Source organism: Populus nigra, chromosome 1 (assembly GCF_951802175.1).
Source record: "Populus nigra chromosome 1, ddPopNigr1.1, whole genome shotgun sequence".
In the NCBI taxonomy this organism is placed as follows: domain Eukaryota; kingdom Viridiplantae; phylum Streptophyta; class Magnoliopsida; order Malpighiales; family Salicaceae; genus Populus; species Populus nigra.
Genome location: NC_084852.1, coordinates 39366683 through 39385122, shown reverse-complemented (window position 1 = coordinate 39385122; position 18440 = coordinate 39366683). Strand labels below are relative to the sequence as shown.

General features: G+C 31.7%; 1 protein-coding gene across 1 annotated transcript; it reads left to right on the top strand.

Annotated features, from left to right (window-relative positions):
- Positions 1-3011: 3011 nt before the first annotated feature.
- On the top strand, positions 3012-4863 carry LOC133702996 (coniferyl alcohol acyltransferase-like). Its single transcript, XM_062127374.1, has one exon. It carries the CDS (start codon positions 3193-3195, stop codon positions 4537-4539), a length of 1347 nt encoding a protein of 448 aa, XP_061983358.1. The 5' UTR covers positions 3012-3192; the 3' UTR covers positions 4540-4863.
- Positions 4864-18440: the final 13577 nt, after the last annotated feature.

Below are 18440 nucleotides of genomic sequence, written 5' to 3'. Positions count from 1 at the left end.
AGATCAATTCAGGAAATAAATGTATGCTACAAGACACATATAGGACGTAACATCTTGACCGTTGACAATATTTGCTCACGGGTTGAGTATAGAGAGGCAAAGGTAGCATAACGCAGGCGTTGTGGAATTTTTATGAGATAAATTATTTGTTTCGTGTTTTAAAAGTTTTTTAAAAAAAGTTTATATTTTTTTATTTTAAATTAATATTTTTTTAATAATTTTAGATAATTTAATGCGTTAATTTAAAAATAATTTTTAAAAAATAAAAAATATATTATTTTAATATATTTTTAAATAAAAATCATTTTGAAGCACTCCCGATCATTTCCAAAACACTGCTCTGAAAGCACTGAATGTTGTAAAGTAGTTTTCATTGGGCCAGCTCATCAATGCACTGTTTATGAATTATTACATGTCCTTAATGTAATATAATATTATTAAAACCCAAGTGCAAGACAATTTCAAAGATGCACAGAAGCAAATTATCATATAATTAGCCAAACGTAGCATTTGAATATCCTAAGAAGAAGTTTAACTTGAACAGACGCATTCAGTCATGAAGTTAAGAAAAAACTTCACATATAAATTAATCTTTTCATTGCTTGCGAAACTGAGTCAATGTGTGAGCCGAGCTTCATGTTTAGACCTGTGTATATATGAACTTGAGTATTTTTGAGAAAAGAAAAGAAATCTTTCATGGAATGAGAAATTCTTTAATATTTAAGTTAATAAATTTATGAGAGAAGCAATATAAGATGAAGATGAGAGCAAGTATAATGTAGAAGAAATGGTGAGTCTAGTAATGTAAGAGAAAGTCTGTCACAAAATTACAAAATTGACGGAAAATATCAGAAATGTTGAGTAGAAACTTGTGACGTAAGAAGCTTTTTTCGATAGATCTTAATTGATTATATTGACTCACCTCAAACATGACGACAAGTGTTATGATTAATTAATGAAAATGTTAATTAATACTCACTGTTGGTTAGTGTCTAACATTATTATTAGTTGAAAAATTGGTAAGAGTTCTTGATACATTTGGCAAGAAATAATCATTGGCAAGAAAATGAAGCGTTTACTATGCATAAAATATTGTGCGAATTTGCACTATAATTATTGAAGAAAAACATGAGCTTATTTTTTTAAAAAGAAGAAGAAGAAGAAGAAGAAGAAAAGCATAAAATCTCAGGTGTACAGGGGCAATAAAGGAAATATATAGGAATGATCATGGAGGATGACAGGGAGAGGTTTGACTATACGAGTTAGTGAGTTTTTGATGATGACAAGTAAAAGTGAGAAGTGAGGCAATCAGGTAAAGATGGAGGTGGTGGAGATGTTTAGCATGCGTGGGGTTGTGATGCTTGGTAATGGGTGGTGACAGGCGTGGTTCCCTTACAGTAAATTGATTTCCTCCAGGTCAAATATATGGAAATATTGAAAAGAAAATACTAGGTGACAGGCACGGGGATGACTGTGATTTCCAGAACATTAATTTGAAGGCAGATTTTGCATTTATCAGGGTGATATTGTGCTGATCAATCATGGGGATTGAGCAGGAGTCGAGTCGAGTCGATCTGAACAAGCTAGAAAGGGAATTGTTGTGGCGATTAGCATTAAGTTTTGCCTCCAATAACTCACAAGTTGCTGATGTGCCTCCACTCCTGCCAACCCTCAAAAGTAATGCCTTGCAGTGACATGCACTTCCGACGGTGCATATGCAGTCAGTGCGTTTATGGCCCCTGGTGATTTTCCCGAGTAATAGGAACGAAGTCAGTGTTGCTATCATAACTTGTCAAAAAGGCTATAATTCCACGGCCACTTTTAGCCCAAACCTCTAGTGATAGTGGCTCTTTACGTTAAAATTACACTCTCCGATTAGCTCTCTCCCCCTCTCTTATTAAGCAATTTCTTGCACTAGATAGGCAGGAATAATTGTTGGTGCTATAATAAGAGATAAAAAGGCGAGAATGGCAATCCTCCACTTACATAGGCTACTACTTGCATGTGTGGGTAGTCAGATGGTGTTTGTTCGTGCAATTAACCAAGTGATGAGATAGCTGATCCTCGATATTTTAAATTGGAATTTATAATGTGATCCTTTTCAACATAATTTTATATTGTTTTTTTTTTCTGCATCAATACCTTAATTCATAATGCACGAAATCATGGAATGTATACCTATGTGATTTTGCTAAGAGATTTAGGAGTTGTTTGAGAATATATTTGAAATGATGTTTTTTAAAAAATTTAAACAACTATTACCATATTATCAAACATCCTATTAACCACCACTACTCGTGATGATAATTTACCCAGTTTAATTTCGTCCTAAATGATTTTGCCTGCCGAATTTGCTCACCACTTGCTTAGTATTAATGAAATTTGATTAAAGTAGATACTTGGTACGTAGTGGCTGGCACAAACAATCTGGGATCCATCATTCTGCTTATTCTCTGTTTGGTGTTTTTTTTTTTTTTAGTGACATTGTTTTTTTCTAGGAAAATATTTGTGCCGAAACTATTCCCCAGTTAATCCCAGTTAATCACCAAATAAATTGGGGATTTAATATATACCTGACAACATTTAATCTGTGATGTTTTGAAAATAAATTAGTATGAAAAGGCAACCAAGCTCTTGGTGGTTTAAAAAGTGAGTATTATTAAATGAGGGGTATTATGAATTATTGTTTTTGTTTTAATTACTGATGAGGAGTTTTAAAATATCTTTTGGTTTCATCAATTAATATTTCTGAAGATTATGAAATGCTGCGTATTTTTGAATAAATTATTCTTTTGATATGTCCGAATTGAGGCTTAGCGCGGGAAGAGTGTCCTTCCGCCACCGCTCCTGCGTTGCCGGTCACGGACCCGGGATTCGGGTCGTGACATAATCCATTAAAACCAATGAATCCTTACAAAGTGTCCCAAATTCAAGTTTCAACCTTTGTCAATTAATATATATTGGAACAAAAAGGGAAAAAAAAACACTGGAAGCACATCTACTTGTCTTCTCAGGTTACTATATAAAACTCCAACTGTTTTCTATCTGATCAGTATCCAAATTCTGCCTATATATATAAGTGTGTTTTGCTTGTAACCTGCAAGTCATGTAACTATCAAAGCTACCACTAAGAGGGGTGAAAAATCTACTGAAAATATTTTTCACTGAGTAGGCTTAGAGTTTCTAGTTTTAATGGAAGAAGTTCCGGAGCATGGAGAGTTTGCGGTGAACTTCACAGAAAAAAGTGTTGTCAAAGCCGCGAATCCCTTGCCAAAGCCACAAAGACTCACTCTATCAAATCTTGACCTACTCTCTGGCCGATTTCCTGTCACATACTTCTATTTCTACCATAATCCTGAAAAGGTTTGTTTTTCCTCCATCATGGAGTCCCTAAAGAGTTCCCTCGCTGAGACTCTTAGTTACTACTACCCATTTGCTGGTCAAATAGTACAAAATCCAAATACTAATGAGCCTGAGATTATATGTGACGATAATGGTGCTTTGGTTGTAGAAGGCCATGCCAACATTTCTTTGAAGAAACTAGACTTCTACAACCTTGATCAATTTTTGCAAGGGAAACTCGTTTCTCTCAACACTGAGTTTCCTTTACAAGTTCAAGTCACCCGTTACACATGTGGAGGCATCTCAATAACATTCACCTTTGATCATGCACTCGGGGATGCAAGTGCCTTTGGTAAATTCCTGGTTTCATGGTCAGAAATCGCTCAAAGAAAGCCAATATCTTGCATGCCAGATCACAGGAGAAACCTTCTAGCACGCTGTCCTCCAACTTATCATCCTTCTTTGGATCAAACTTTCGTAAAGTGCACCATAGAAGAAATAATAAACATGCCCACAACCCAGATCCTGCTCAAGCGCCTATATCATATTGATGTCTCCAGCATCAATAGGCTGCAGCAACTTGCTTGTGACAGCGGTAACAAAAGAACTAAAATTGAGGCCTTCTCAGCCTATGTATGGAAGATAATGGTTACAGCCATTGATGAAAGGCATCAAAAGTGCAAGATGGGATGGTTAGTCGATGGACGTGGTAGAGTTCATGGAGCTGAGGATTTAATGTCAAATTACATAGGGAATGTATTATCCGTAGCTGTTGCAGAAGCAACCATTGCAGAACTGAAGCAAGGGTCTATATCAGATGTTGCTAGCAATGTTCATGATTCCATATCAAAGGTGACTAATGAGGCACATTTCTTGGATTTGATAGATTGGATCGAGTGTCATAGACCTGGTCTGATGCTATCTAGCATTGTATTAGGCCGAGGAGGTCCAGCCCTTGTTTTGTCATCAGGGAGGAGGTTTCCAGTTGCTGAATTGGACTTCGGATTCGGTGGTCCAGTAGTGGGCACGGTTTGTACAACGGTAGAAAAAATTGGAGTTGGCTACATGAACCAAAGGCCAAGCGCTAGAAACGACGGCTCATGGACTGTTTCAGCTATCCTGTGGCCAGAACTAGCTGCTGCCTTGGAATCGGACTCGATTTTTCAACCTATGTCAGCTAGTCTTCTTCGACTATGATGTTATTCTATGCATCTCTAGGCGCTTGTTGGATTACTCTATGCCTGGTGTTTGGCATTGTTTCAAGCACTAAACCCTGCTCTCGCCTAGAAATTAAGGGTAGGCTACCATTGAACCAGCTGCCATGTTGCGCAGTGTAGAGACCTTTCTATGTATAGAAAATCCTCCTTCAATTATTGAGAAAATGGGCTAAAACAGAAGGACATGGGCCCACTTATATAACATCACTGTGAATAAAAAAGCATCAGGAAGCAAACAATGAATCCCACTTGTATATAATTGGTGCTTTTCAGGCAGGATAAAGTAAGTGAGATTATGTGTGAACCACTACATCGACCAAGTTGCCTTCTCAAATCCGAATATCATAGCAAGAATACAATATATCTTGAAGAGTTTCAGAAACAGAACCTTGGAGCTATAAATGCTGTCGAGGGCAAGACATGAAAGAAAGCATCCATGATAAACGGATAGTATTGTTTCAGTCTCACGCGAAGCTTTAACACCTCCCTTGTCTGCACAAAAATCACGCAATCAATCTTTAATAGGTATCGAGAATAATCAAATATCTTCGAAGGATCAATATAATTCATCAGGATTTTTTTTTAACAAAAAGTCAATAAAATAAGATGATGTTTCAAAATTCAAAATATATAACTAAAATATTATTTAGTATTTAAAATAGTGATTAATTAATATATTAAAATGTTTAAATTTCTTTTTTTTTAATCTAAAAAACTTCATATTTGTACTTATAATACAAGTTTCAATACTTGCAAAAATAATCTCAATCGGGGGTTTAAAAACCCTCCAATGATAAAATCAGTATATTTATTATATTGATACTTGCAAGATATGTTTATGATTTCAATTTCATCTCTAATTCAGTGTAGCATGCATTTGTGCAAAGTTTTATATTGTCTAAACTTGAGTCTACAATTATTATAGACTTATCCTTAGCAATATTTTTAGAGCTATTTAAGAATAATTATAACTCATGCAAGCCTGGATGACCAACATTTCTAATAGAATAGAACCCCTAGAGATTTCTAAAATAAAGCATTATAATGTTGGTAAGAATTAAAACAATAATCATTATAGACATGTTCACCAAGAACACAATCAGTATATTTTGAATACATAGTTTTTTTTATAGGAATAATGAGATTCAATGAATCATAATAGCAAATAACTTGCTTAAGACTATATTTGGATAACTAGAAAGAGATTGCATCAACTTGATCCTAATTTTTTGGAGTATTATTAGAGTCACCTAAAATTATATTTGACGAGGTTAAGTTCTTTCAAACCTGAGAAAATTGAGGAGGATATCATATCTGATACGCGAATTATATACACTGAACTAGGAAACAAACAATGGCCTAACTCATCACTCTTTGACTAAGATAACGGGCTTGGGCTTATATGATTGGGCTTCATCTGATTTAATTATTGGATTTCATGTTATCTTATTTTAATGGGTCTTTTGTCTAAGTGTGGTTGTATTATGTTTTACTATTTATAAGTGCTTCTTTTACATTGTAAACAACTTATTTATGAATTAAAGAAAAATTACAGAGTTGTAATTCTCCTCTCATTCCCTATTCTCTCTTCCCGTCTTCCTCTGCCCAGCTTCTTCTTCTTCCCTCTGTCTTCCCTAGCTTTTCTTTCTTATTTCTTCTCCTTTTCTTTTCCCTTTATCCTCTTCTTCTCAATTCTCTATTTGCCCCGCTTCACACAACCAATTAATAATCAAAGCAAACAAACCTTGGTTTATTGGTAAACCTATTGGTATCATCTCCTCTACAACACTCTCAGCATATCCCATTTTATCACCCTTGCAAAAACCTTGCATAAGCGAATTCAAAGCAACTACTGAATTGGGAAATATCCCCTTCAAACTTACAAGTCTCAGATACAAAATGAAAAAAGAAAAAAATTAAAGCTGTTTTTGGATTCACATTTGATTTAACAACTATCAAACTCTTGAGGAGACAAATGGAGCACTAATTCTTTACATTTAGCACAATCCAAAGATGGGTTAGAAACAATAGCAGATAACTTAATGAGTAAAATCTGATTTAAAGTTGTGGATTTGTCTGTGGCTGCAATACTGGATGTGGAGGAGAAGGAGGGTCTCGTTGGTGCTTTTGGTGCTGTTTTTTAAGCGTGGCTGCGACACAAGTTAAAAGGCGTTTACTTGGTGTGTAAATAAAGATAGTGTTGGTAATTGTTAGCTTTCTCATATCCATCAAAGATCGCATTCACAGAGCAAACAGACGAAACTTTTTTGTGGGGGCTGAACGTGTGTGATTGTGTGTTGGCAAGAGCTTAAGAATAGTGGACAAGAAGAGGCTATGATGTTCTTTTTGGTGAAGTTTAAGAGAGGATGTGGAAGAGAAAGAGACAGGACAGTTCATGTATATATAAACGAGCGTTTGGTGTTTAATGTATCAGGAGAATTTGATTGACTGCAATGGGGACCCAAGCGATGCCGCCAGCCAGGGAAGCTGAAGGGCTGACTAGAGAGGAAGAGGGGGCGGAGGAGAGAGATGGGGATTCTTGGGCTGGGGATTTGGGCAAGTGGCCTGAAGAGAATTGGAATACCAATTGGGCTTGTAGAATACCAAGATCTGTATTGGGTTATTCTCAGATTGAAGTGGACTGGTTTTGGAGTTTGATTGCAAGGTTTTTGAAATCTAACATTTGATTTTTATAATAAATATGGAGGGATGCATGCATCAAAACCTATGTTTATGATATTTTATAGCAGATTCCATTGGTGTTTTCTTTTATTCTAATGTTTAAAATATTTTTCGATTAGCTTTCATTTAATGAATAAAAAAAAGAAGATTTTAAATAGGTCATACGTGCTTAAATAGATGTAATCACAAGATCTTTCTTTCAAAAGGTCACTCCTTAAAAATTAAATTGTACATGATAATATGAATAAAAAATTAATTAATTTACCATCCAAACTAAGCTTCAATTATAAATTTCTTTTTCTTCTTTGGATCCGGTTATCATAATAATATTTTTTTTTATTTTTCTAAATGTATTTTTAATATCAGTATATCAATGTAATTCAAAAACATCTAAAAAAATAAAAAAACATGATGGAACTGTACAAACAAACAATTCCTTAATATATAATCGGGAAAGTTAACTAGGTTTATATATATATATATATATATATATATATATATATATATATATATATATAGAGAGAGAGAGAGAGAGAGAGAGAGAGAGAGGTTTAATACAATGTACTATATACAAAAATAAAAAGAAATAACTCTCTTGTTTCAATCTCTTGCATCAGTGTTGAAGATTTAGATTTAGGTGATGTTTGAAAATATAATAATAATTGTTTTTTAAAATATTTTTTGTTTTAAAATATATTACATGCTTGATCAATTGTTACACCATAGATTCTTCCAGCTGATGACAGCAACTAACTAACAGGTCCTCAGCTTTTTGTCACTTTCTTTCTAGTTGATTTATACGTGTCCTGTGTGTGATCAACATGGACCACGGTATGGTAAGTGTCAATTGCCTAAAGATTAATATTTTTCTTAATAATATAAATAAAAATTATCGTAGTAACTGTTTTTATCTACTAAAATCAAGATTTTTTCCTGCTCGTATCTTGAAATAATTGTTAATATTTATATCCATGTATTTATAAAGAAAAATAAAACTATTTCTTGCGATACCTATGGAAGAGATACCTCGTGCTGTCATTTTCACCTTAATATTATTTTATAATTTTAATGTGTTAATATGCTCATATAAAAGATAAAAATATATTATTTTAATATATTTTTAATTAACATATACTCTTTGAAAAAAAAATTATGAAGTACCATACAAAAATTCATTTAGTATCATGTTAATAATTATTTTTTAAATTAATTTTTAGTTATAAATATATTGAAATAGTATTTTTTTTATTTTAAAAATTAACACATTAAAATTATTTAAAAATAGTAAAGAAATTAATTTTAAAAAACAATTAAATTCTTACAAAGAGAATTTCCAGCAGAAAAAACAAACCGGGGCCACCACCGGAAAGAGAGGAGCTTTCAATAAAAGCAGTGGACGCCGGTAGCTGGGAGGAGATATATCGTTTACAGTCACATCACCGAGATGCGATGCGGTGGATTAATATTTGCCACGCCCTTCATCTCCTTCAAGAATCAACCAGAGAGTCGAAGGCGAAATGTCACTTTGTTAATCAATTCATCAAACAACGGGCCAAAAACAATAAAATGCATGAAGCCAGTGTCTTGTACGAGATACACGCAGAGGCTCCCCTCACAAGCTCTGGGTATCGATGCTCTCTATATTCTCTGACAACTGCGTGTAGCTGGTGTCAAGCTAACGTCTTTTTATATCCTGGTAAAATATTGGGCATCAAAACAAAAACAAAAACTACATATTTTCACTCTCATTTTCCTCCTTTTTATTTTTATTATAACTAAAAAAAACTGCAGTAATTGGATCTTCAACCTTGATTCATTGAAAAAACCACCCTGCTAAATTCGCTCACACTATTAACTGTTAAAATAATTGAGATTAAATATAAAAACAAAAACTAAAATTCTGAATAATCTGTATATATTATTTTAACTTAAATATAAATAAATATATATATATATAGATTAAAGTAAAAATATTATTTTATTCTTAATAAATAAAACTAAATAAATAAATAAATAAATACCACTACAGATCCAAGAGTATAACTATCCCAGAAGGAATGATTGTGTGTACGCTTTTCAATCAATTTCCTTTCACATAAAATGATTGCTCGAATTGATATTCAAATCTATACTTTTATAGAATTGTTTTTTGAATTCAAGAAAATTCCATTCCTAAAACATATATTTTATATTTTATAGGCACAAATGAATGAGTAAAACTCATCCTGTACTTTTATAGAATCTTTGCACACGAAGACCCAGCTTGCAGTAATATTAATCTTCTTTATTGATTTATAAAATGAACAGATATTTCTCTTAATCATATAAAACATAATAGATTATTTTATTATATAAACAATACTGTCCGTATTATCTTTATACAATGAACATATATTTTCATAAATCAACTAGACTCAGCGACGAGGATGATATATTTTTCATTTTTAGCTAAATAACCCATACATTTATATTTTGATAAAAGGACATGCGTTCATAAATAGACATTACTGGTTGATTAAAGTTTGGTCAAACTAGTTATGATTGTCTGACCATACAATCAGGCTTTTTAAAAAGAATAAACATGAGGTTGTTCTAGAAATGTATCAATTGGAAGTTGGTAGAGGCAATCACATTCAAAAAAAAAGGTGACAACATTATGGACTATAATAAGATGACACGATGATTCCATCCCGATGTAGTTCTTTATTAATGTGGAGAATTTATAATTTTTGGAGTGGCAAATTTATAATTTCTGGAGTAAAAATAAACTTCGGGGGTGGCCATGGCCACTTGCCGCCTTGAGATAGCTCCGCCCCTCGGTGGTGTTCCCAGCTCACGAGGACTTGAATCTAAGATCACCAGATGGAGCAAATACGTACAATCTCAGTTGTTTGAGCCAGCAGTTTCTTGCTGAAATAGAAAAGGGGAATGTTGTCTCTAAAAGGAAGGAAACAAACAAGCATGGATCATGCATGACAACTATTTAGGGAATCAAAAGCTATGTTTTCGATCAATTGCAATTCCTACAGTTTGTTGAATTATTAGGGTCGTACGTGAAGTAACAATTAGCTAGCTGGGCACATGTATTCACAAAACAGCACTGCATGATGATCTCTGTTTTAGCACATGGGTTCAGGTACCTCATGCACGATTAGCAGCTACACATGCTTAAGCTCATTAATTTTTTAAAAAAAAAACATTAATCATCGTTTCATTTTCCCCTAGATTCATCATTGTACCATGGATTAGATCATTTTAATAACTATTTTTTTCTTCACAAATAAAATTATTTAAGTAGCTACCAAGAGCAATTTAATTTTTTAACATTCTATATACATAGTAAAATAACATGAATGATTTTAAAAATAAAATTGTTAAGTGAGAATTCAAGTGTGTTAATGAGTAAGAGGTGTATGTATTTTAAAAATATTTTTATGATATATCTATGTTCTTAACCTAAAAACGATCATAAGCTTCGGTCGGTCGTGATTAAAATGCGGTGATAATCATTCCAAATAAAATAATGTTATACTATGAATATGATGTTTTTTTATTTTTATAACAGAAAAATAATATATATATATATATATATATTTGTTTTTAATGGTAATGTATTAGTTGTTCTGATGATGCCTCTGTGTAGAGTGATCGCCACCTGTTTTATATATCCCTGCCAAGTCATGCAATTACATGGGAACAGGTCTCAACAGGTCAGCGTGTGATCACGTTACGATCGTTAATTATTTTGAGAATGAAAGAGAATGTGATTCCCAAAGTACTGCCGTTTGGCATTTGCCAGCTGAAAACCGACGTGTGATCACGTTATGGTTCCCCAAGTGTTTTTTTTTTCTCCTCGGTTATTGAATTTTTTATTTTTAATATAGTGGTTAAATTGTGTAGTTGCTGGATTTTGAGTTGATGTATTTTAGTTTATTTTTTTATAGGATTATCATTATTTAAAATAAATTTTTCTATTGAATTAATAGTTGATTTTACAAGTATTTATTTTCCTAATATATAATTATATAAAAATAATTTAAAAACCAAAGCTATTTAACTCATTAGAATTCATGACCCGTGTCATAGGATGAACTAATTGATTTAATATGTTATTATCTCAATATTTAGAAAAAAATAAAAAGTTGTAATCGTTAAATTCTTTTAAAAATTAAGCTTTGTTTTCACCAGTTGTTCAAATTATCTTTAAACCCTTGAAGTAAAATCATTCATGATAAATTAACTTCCACATTATTTAATTTAAAACTTGAGTTAGAAAATGAACCGATTCATAAAGTTTTAACATCGACTTGCTTGACTGGATTTAATGATGTTGTCAAAGAATCTCTCATGACTTTAAATCTTTTTTTATGTTTAATCATTTTTTATTTGAACAATAGCTAAGTGTGGGAAAAGAGACTAGTTAACATAAGCTCTAAAACATATAGCAAAAACACTGTAGAAAAAATCATGACATACTTTGGTTTTACTATTTAGAACCCGTTTGGCTACGTGGTGGTGTCCATGTTTTCTGCGGCTAAATTGTGCAAGCTGTTTGGTTAAGTAACAACTGCTTATTACTGTACATGGAGCTCATGCAATACTACGTTTGAAACGCAGGAACAAAGAAAGCAGCTAGGAGTTGCTTCCTGCACATTGCAAGAAAAGAACCATGCTTCACTGTTCAGTGAACAGTGGATACATGGCTCCACTGTTCACAGAATAATTTTTTTTTAATAATCAGTGCAGTTAATTAATTTCACTCGCACTGAACGTGAACAACAATTTTTTTTTGTTTTTTTTAAAAATTAGTTTAAGGTGCATTACATTTACTTGTACTATAATCTCAATTTTATTCCTGATAATATTTTACCTAATTTTATAGTTTTTGTCGGATGAATTTTGTACGTAATGGAATTGTAGATAGTTTAATGAAACAATAATTTTTTTTATATATAAAGTATGATTTATTTCACGATGTAATAACAACAGTTAACTCCATAATATTTAAATTAAAAACCATCAATATTAAATATATATTTTGTAAAATTATTTTATAACCTCAATTTCAAAAACACTTTTAACCAAACACATTAAACTACTTTTTCTTCAACCTCAATTTCAACTACAGTTTTAACCAAACACCTATTTTTTCAAATCAACCTCAACTAAAAGTACTTTTTATAAAAGAAATTTTTTCAAATCACAACCACAACAGCTACTGCAATACCAAACACACTCTTACTACTATAGTGTATTGACAATTGAGCCATTGCAATAAAAATTGAAAAGACTTTGGGATGATGGTGTTTTAGTCTTGTCGCAAATCTTAATTAGGCATTAATGGTTTGTGAGAGGGTATATGTTACTTTTCACATTTGTTACAGTAGTAAAACATCCTCTTAGCCCTTTAAATAATTTTTTTTAATTGTTTGGTGAGGGTAATTAGTTCTTTTCAATTATTTAAATACCTTGAAAGGGCATATTTTCCCTTTGACCCCAGAAAATCAAAACATAGGTCCAGGGGAGTTTGTCTTTTAAATATATATTTTTTATTATTATTGATTTCATTGTCATCATGGACAGTTAGGTATTTTTCTCCTTGATTAATTAGTTTTTTATTTAAAAAAATTGTTAGCGCATAAACACAATATATACACCAGCATGTGAGCAAGGTCCATGCTATTAAAATGATGCAATGTGACACCTTCCGGTATCCAAACCATCCCGACCACCATGTTGGTGGTAGAGCCATTGCATCTTAGTAAAGAATTAACATTCCACGAAACTAACATTCACAGGAGATTCCTCCGTTAATGCACCTTAGTAAAGAATTTGGAGCATTTGCAGTCTAATCTCATTAGATGCACTGGTACGCCTTGGCACATGACCGACCTGCTACCTAACATCCATCTTCCTCAAGAAAGTCACATTAAGCCTTAATTAATATATAGTCCTACGATCGATATAAACCCATAAAATCAAGTAATTAATGAAACATGCATCTTTATTCACTCGCTCGATTTTCTTTCTTCAACGCTACTAGCTAGAAATAAATTCAGTAATTAAAAAAAAGGAAGCAGAAACGCTGAGTTAGAATGCCAAGACAAAAACAAAATATTATGGAAAAAGACAAGAACAGCACAGGCTGTATAAGCGCAATCATTGAGCAACAATCCAGAATTTTTATTTATATCCCTATTTTGAGTGTCGTTACATTTCGATATGTTTTAGATTCGCTGTCCGCGCTATACACACAGGTTTGGATACGACTTGTCGTTCAAAAAACAAGACTGGATTAATTGAATAATGCTCGAGTACTCTCTCTGTTTTTTTTTTTTATATTTTTTTTTAATGGCCAAACGTTATGTACAAATATACATGCAAGATGGAGACGGTTTGGTCCCACGAACGTTGATAGTTTAACATTCTTTTGAAATCCATGGATGAACTTGCATAATTTGAAGACAAGAAAACCTAAGCCCGACTCATAAATAAAATTCTTAATTAATCCTGGATTAAATACAAAAACATGTTGGATCGTTCTAGCCAAAAAGCACACAAAAACTCTAAGAACCCTAGAATCCCAACATGCAAAAGACACCCTTGTTAGACCAACGGGATCGGATTGGACCGGACGACCTAGTTCATTGATAGTCGACCTCAACATTTAGTGGTATTTGATTTTTATACTATTTTATTTGATTTTATTTATTTTTCTACTTTTATTCAATATATTTTTTTAAAAAATATTACTAACAAGGTTACTAACGACACAACTTTGTTGGTATATTCCAAAGAGTTAAAAAAAATATTGCAAATGTCACTATTACAAATGAGGTTACCGATATAACTAGATTGTCGGTATATTCCATAAAGTTAAAAAAAAATTACTGCAAATATCATTGCTACTATTAATGCACCTATAAAATTACAGATGATATTTTGTCGGTGATATACTATATTTATCAATGGATATACCGATAAACAAATTAAAATATTGATGTGTTAAATTTACTAATGGAGCTACTGATGGAATAAAACAAAAAGATTTTTTTTGGTGCGCTTTGTATCCATCAGTATATTTATTACCGATAGATTTACCAATAATCCATAAATTACCAACAAGATTTTTTACAATATACTATTTTTTTCTGTAAGTCTGTCGGTACCAAATATATCGATGAATTGCTAGTATAAATACCGACAAAATATTTTGTCAATAAAATTGTTAAATCTGGTATTGTTATACAAGGATAACTGAAAATAGTAATTTTGAGCGAAAAGATTTCAATCGAAATGGAACGCAAAAAACCAAGAAAAAAATAAAAGCAAAACGAAATGCTAATGGGGTAGCAGGAAATGCTAAGCAAATCATTTTCCCTAGTTATCTAGGGCACTTAATCAAGCAATACTAATTCTTAATTAGCACCTTTGAAATTCTATCACGAACAACCAGAGAGAAAGAAAAACTTAAAGACACAATTCATATTCTTCCAAATCCATAGTTATTTCGTGAATCTAACTTCAAAACAAAAAAAATTCAATGCAACTTAGGCTACAGATCCCTCACAGAACATCTATATATGCACACGAACCATATATACTTTACAACATATTTCAAAACCAGTTCTAAATCAAATCCTATTTTTAGATACAACTTCTTAATTGCATCCCATATATAAATAACTAGCTCTCAAAAAGGTATTCTCGAACCTAAAGATTATAGCAGCAAATATTAACAGAAGGTAAACAACATGACATTATATAAGCACTGCAAATAACATTAGAACGAAATCAACTCGATCAACTAATCAGCTCTGACAATAAATGAAAAGCAATGTGTTTATTGTTATGGGTTCTATATTTAGTTACCTCTGCATGGGAAGATCATGAGAGATTCTCAATTTTTTTAAGAGGTTCCTGACCATCCCCTTAGCGAATCATGTTCCTAATTTCAATCGCCCTCATATCCAGCACTAATTGGGTCAACAACAACAGGTTGGAGTTGGGCTAAAATGAAGCTGAAACCAATAATTTTTACGGTGCAGCATCATAAAAAAGTTTTTTTTTAAAAGAAAAATAGAATGTGTAGTTTGTTTGACGTGTGGAATGCGTAAATTTCAAAAGCATACCCGAGAGGCATCTCTTTGATTCTTCTATCAAAGAAAGATGTAGCAAATCTATGAAATTTTCTTAAAAAAATATGGCAGGCACCTCAAAGGAAAGGTGTAGCAAATCTGCTTTGATCATTCTCAGTACTGTAGACCTACAATTGTCTTCTTATTTCAAGAGGTATTTATGCAGAGATAGCATGATGGAATAAAGAATTCATTGATAGCCCAACATCATAAGGTAGGGGCAGGATTCGAAGCCATAATCTTCAGGTCATGAGCCTGGTGAGTTTCTTTGGTTTTAGTTTTCTTTGATCAATTAACATATCCCTTTTCTAATCTGTAAGCTCACAAGCTGCTGCACTCCGAAGGAACTGGGTGTCGACATTGTACATGTTGAAGTGATCAGGTTTCCTAAAGTTGTAGGATTATACAGTGGCGGTGTGAACGAGCTCGATGAAATCCCAGAGGCAGCAAAAGAAACAGGTAGAGAGGCTAATGGAGCCTGCTCAACTATATTGGCAAGGTTGTCGTTAAACTTATCATCAAATATGCTGGCCACCATGGTGTCATAACGGTGTGTTCTTGTCCTAAACACTCCAAATTAACCGAAGCTAAGAAATTTTGGTTTTGTTAATCTTAGCTATCATTGGAGGTAGAGCAATGTACAGTCAGCCCTAAACCTGTTTTAACACATGACAAAGCATAATTAAGGCATGTAATCTGGAAAAAAAAGGAAGCTAAAATGAAAGTGATATAGTATGACTCGCAAATGATTAAACGACAACAGTTTGGGCAATGTCTAGATTGAAGTGCCGAATAGTACAATGGTAAAAAAGAAAACCAAATTAATTAATATTGAGAGAACAGAGCTTTTTTTGTGCTGTTCTAAACATGCTGCCCAGCCATTAATGATAGTGGACCCTACCGATAATAAAATTACATTTATTACTCAACCACATAATAATATTTGTGATTGTAGTTTAACCTCAACTAAAATTACAATACTAAATATTAAATATTTTTTTTATTTTTTTTTAATATGAGAAAACTCTACCATTTAAAATGGTAATTTATAGGTCCAAGTAAATAAAATTTTAATTATTCCAAGTTTTTATAAAAAATATATATTTTAACTCGAACTCAAAATTTATTATATAAATCTCAAGTTTTTTATAGTCACATCATACCTGACATGTTGAACATTATCTGATCATGCATTGAATTTTAAGGGTTTGTTTGGTAGTGTGATAGTGGTTGCTTTTCAAATAGCTTTTCATGTTAAAATACATGTCAATGATGTTTTTTTATTTTTTAAAAATTATTTTTAACATCAGCACATCAAAACGATTCAAAAAGTATAAATTGCACTTAATTTTAGCAAAAAACAAATTCAAAATTTGACGAAACACAGATTGAAATGCACAGCCAAACAGACCCTAAAATCGAGAGAACAAAATCTGTGGGTTAGTGACTTCCCATAAAAACCACGACGATAACATTAAAGAGCTACTCCAATTTGTACACTACATAATTATGTACTTCTTTTCTGAAAAAAAAAGATTTTAAATGTCAAACAAAGCTAAATTTAAATAAAAATTACGTCATCGTGCATTGAATTCTAAAACTGAGCCAACGGATTTAATCTGGGTTATAAATGAAATTAAAAATATGTTAATTTATTCAGACATGCTACACTACGAAAAGGGTTTCAAGTCAACTTTTAAAATAAGATAAAGAAACAACTATGTTATGAATGTGTTTTCATGTATTGTAATTTTTTTTAATTGGAAAATAAAAAGATATTTTTATGATTTATAAATGAAATTAAAAACATATATATGAATTTATAAATAAATAAAAAATAAAAGAAGAAGAAACCTTGGTTTGCACTGAATTTTTTTTTATCATAAAAATATCACCATTTAAACAACAAAGATAGATCAAACAATAATAGGTCGAGTCCACACATGTTAAGTCTATGATATATAAAAAACAAACCTTGGTTTGCATTGATATTTTTTTTTAAGAACAAACAACATGTTATCTACTCTAATTCTTAAAATCGAGCAACATATCACCTTTTAGATAGTTTTCTAGTCATCTTTTTTATCGAGAAATTGAGGTTCATATTTTCTTGTTTTCATAAACTTAATTTTCAGCTTGTTTTAACTTGAAAGTACTTAAAAAGACTTTATAATAACCTTAATAAACCAATCACGAACCCTAAAACACTCCAAAACCACTCTATAAACACAAAAACTTAACTAATAAAAAACAAGATATACCTTAATCTATTTTTTATTATTATTTTTACAGGAAAGCACTATATTTAAGAAGATAAATTCATTAACACGAATATAGTCCTTTTATGTCATTAGAATGTGGTTATTCAAGTATTTTTTTTTAAAAAAAAAAATTTTGGTGATCTTTTTTTTTTTTTCAATATCTAAAACTGAAATGTGATGAAAATCGAAACATGAATTTTAAAATTAATAAAAACATAAAGATAAGAAAGTTAAAATTTTAAGGATCAAACTAAATATATCAAACTTAAATCTAAAAGTGGCATATTTTGTTTTTGTCGAATAATGACTTCATTCTTTCAATTTTGATTTCCAACTTCAATTTAATTTTGATTTCTAAATTGAAGGCTGATTCATCACTGAACACCTCTTAAAACTCATAACATGTTAGATAATAAAAATTAAAAGAAATGTAAAAAAAATATATAATTTCATATTTTTAAGGGATAAAATTGAAAAATTAAAAGCTTGATGATTTTAAAAAAAGTGCATAATGAACAACTCAATCCATAGCAATATGATTCTAGCACTGAAGTATTTGATTAACAGTGAGACTCAAAGTTGTTTTAGTTATCGTTTTACTTAATATAAATACTTAATATAAAGTAATTAGGCACTTGATTTACGTATGGAAAAAAAAAGCAAATAAATTCCGAATGTGAATATGGTAAAATATTAGGAAAACATTTCTATCAAGCAAAGGACGAAAGGTACCAGGGTCCAGGGGTCACCACTGACATCATTATCGCAAAAAAAAAAAAACCTGATCATGTATAAATGCG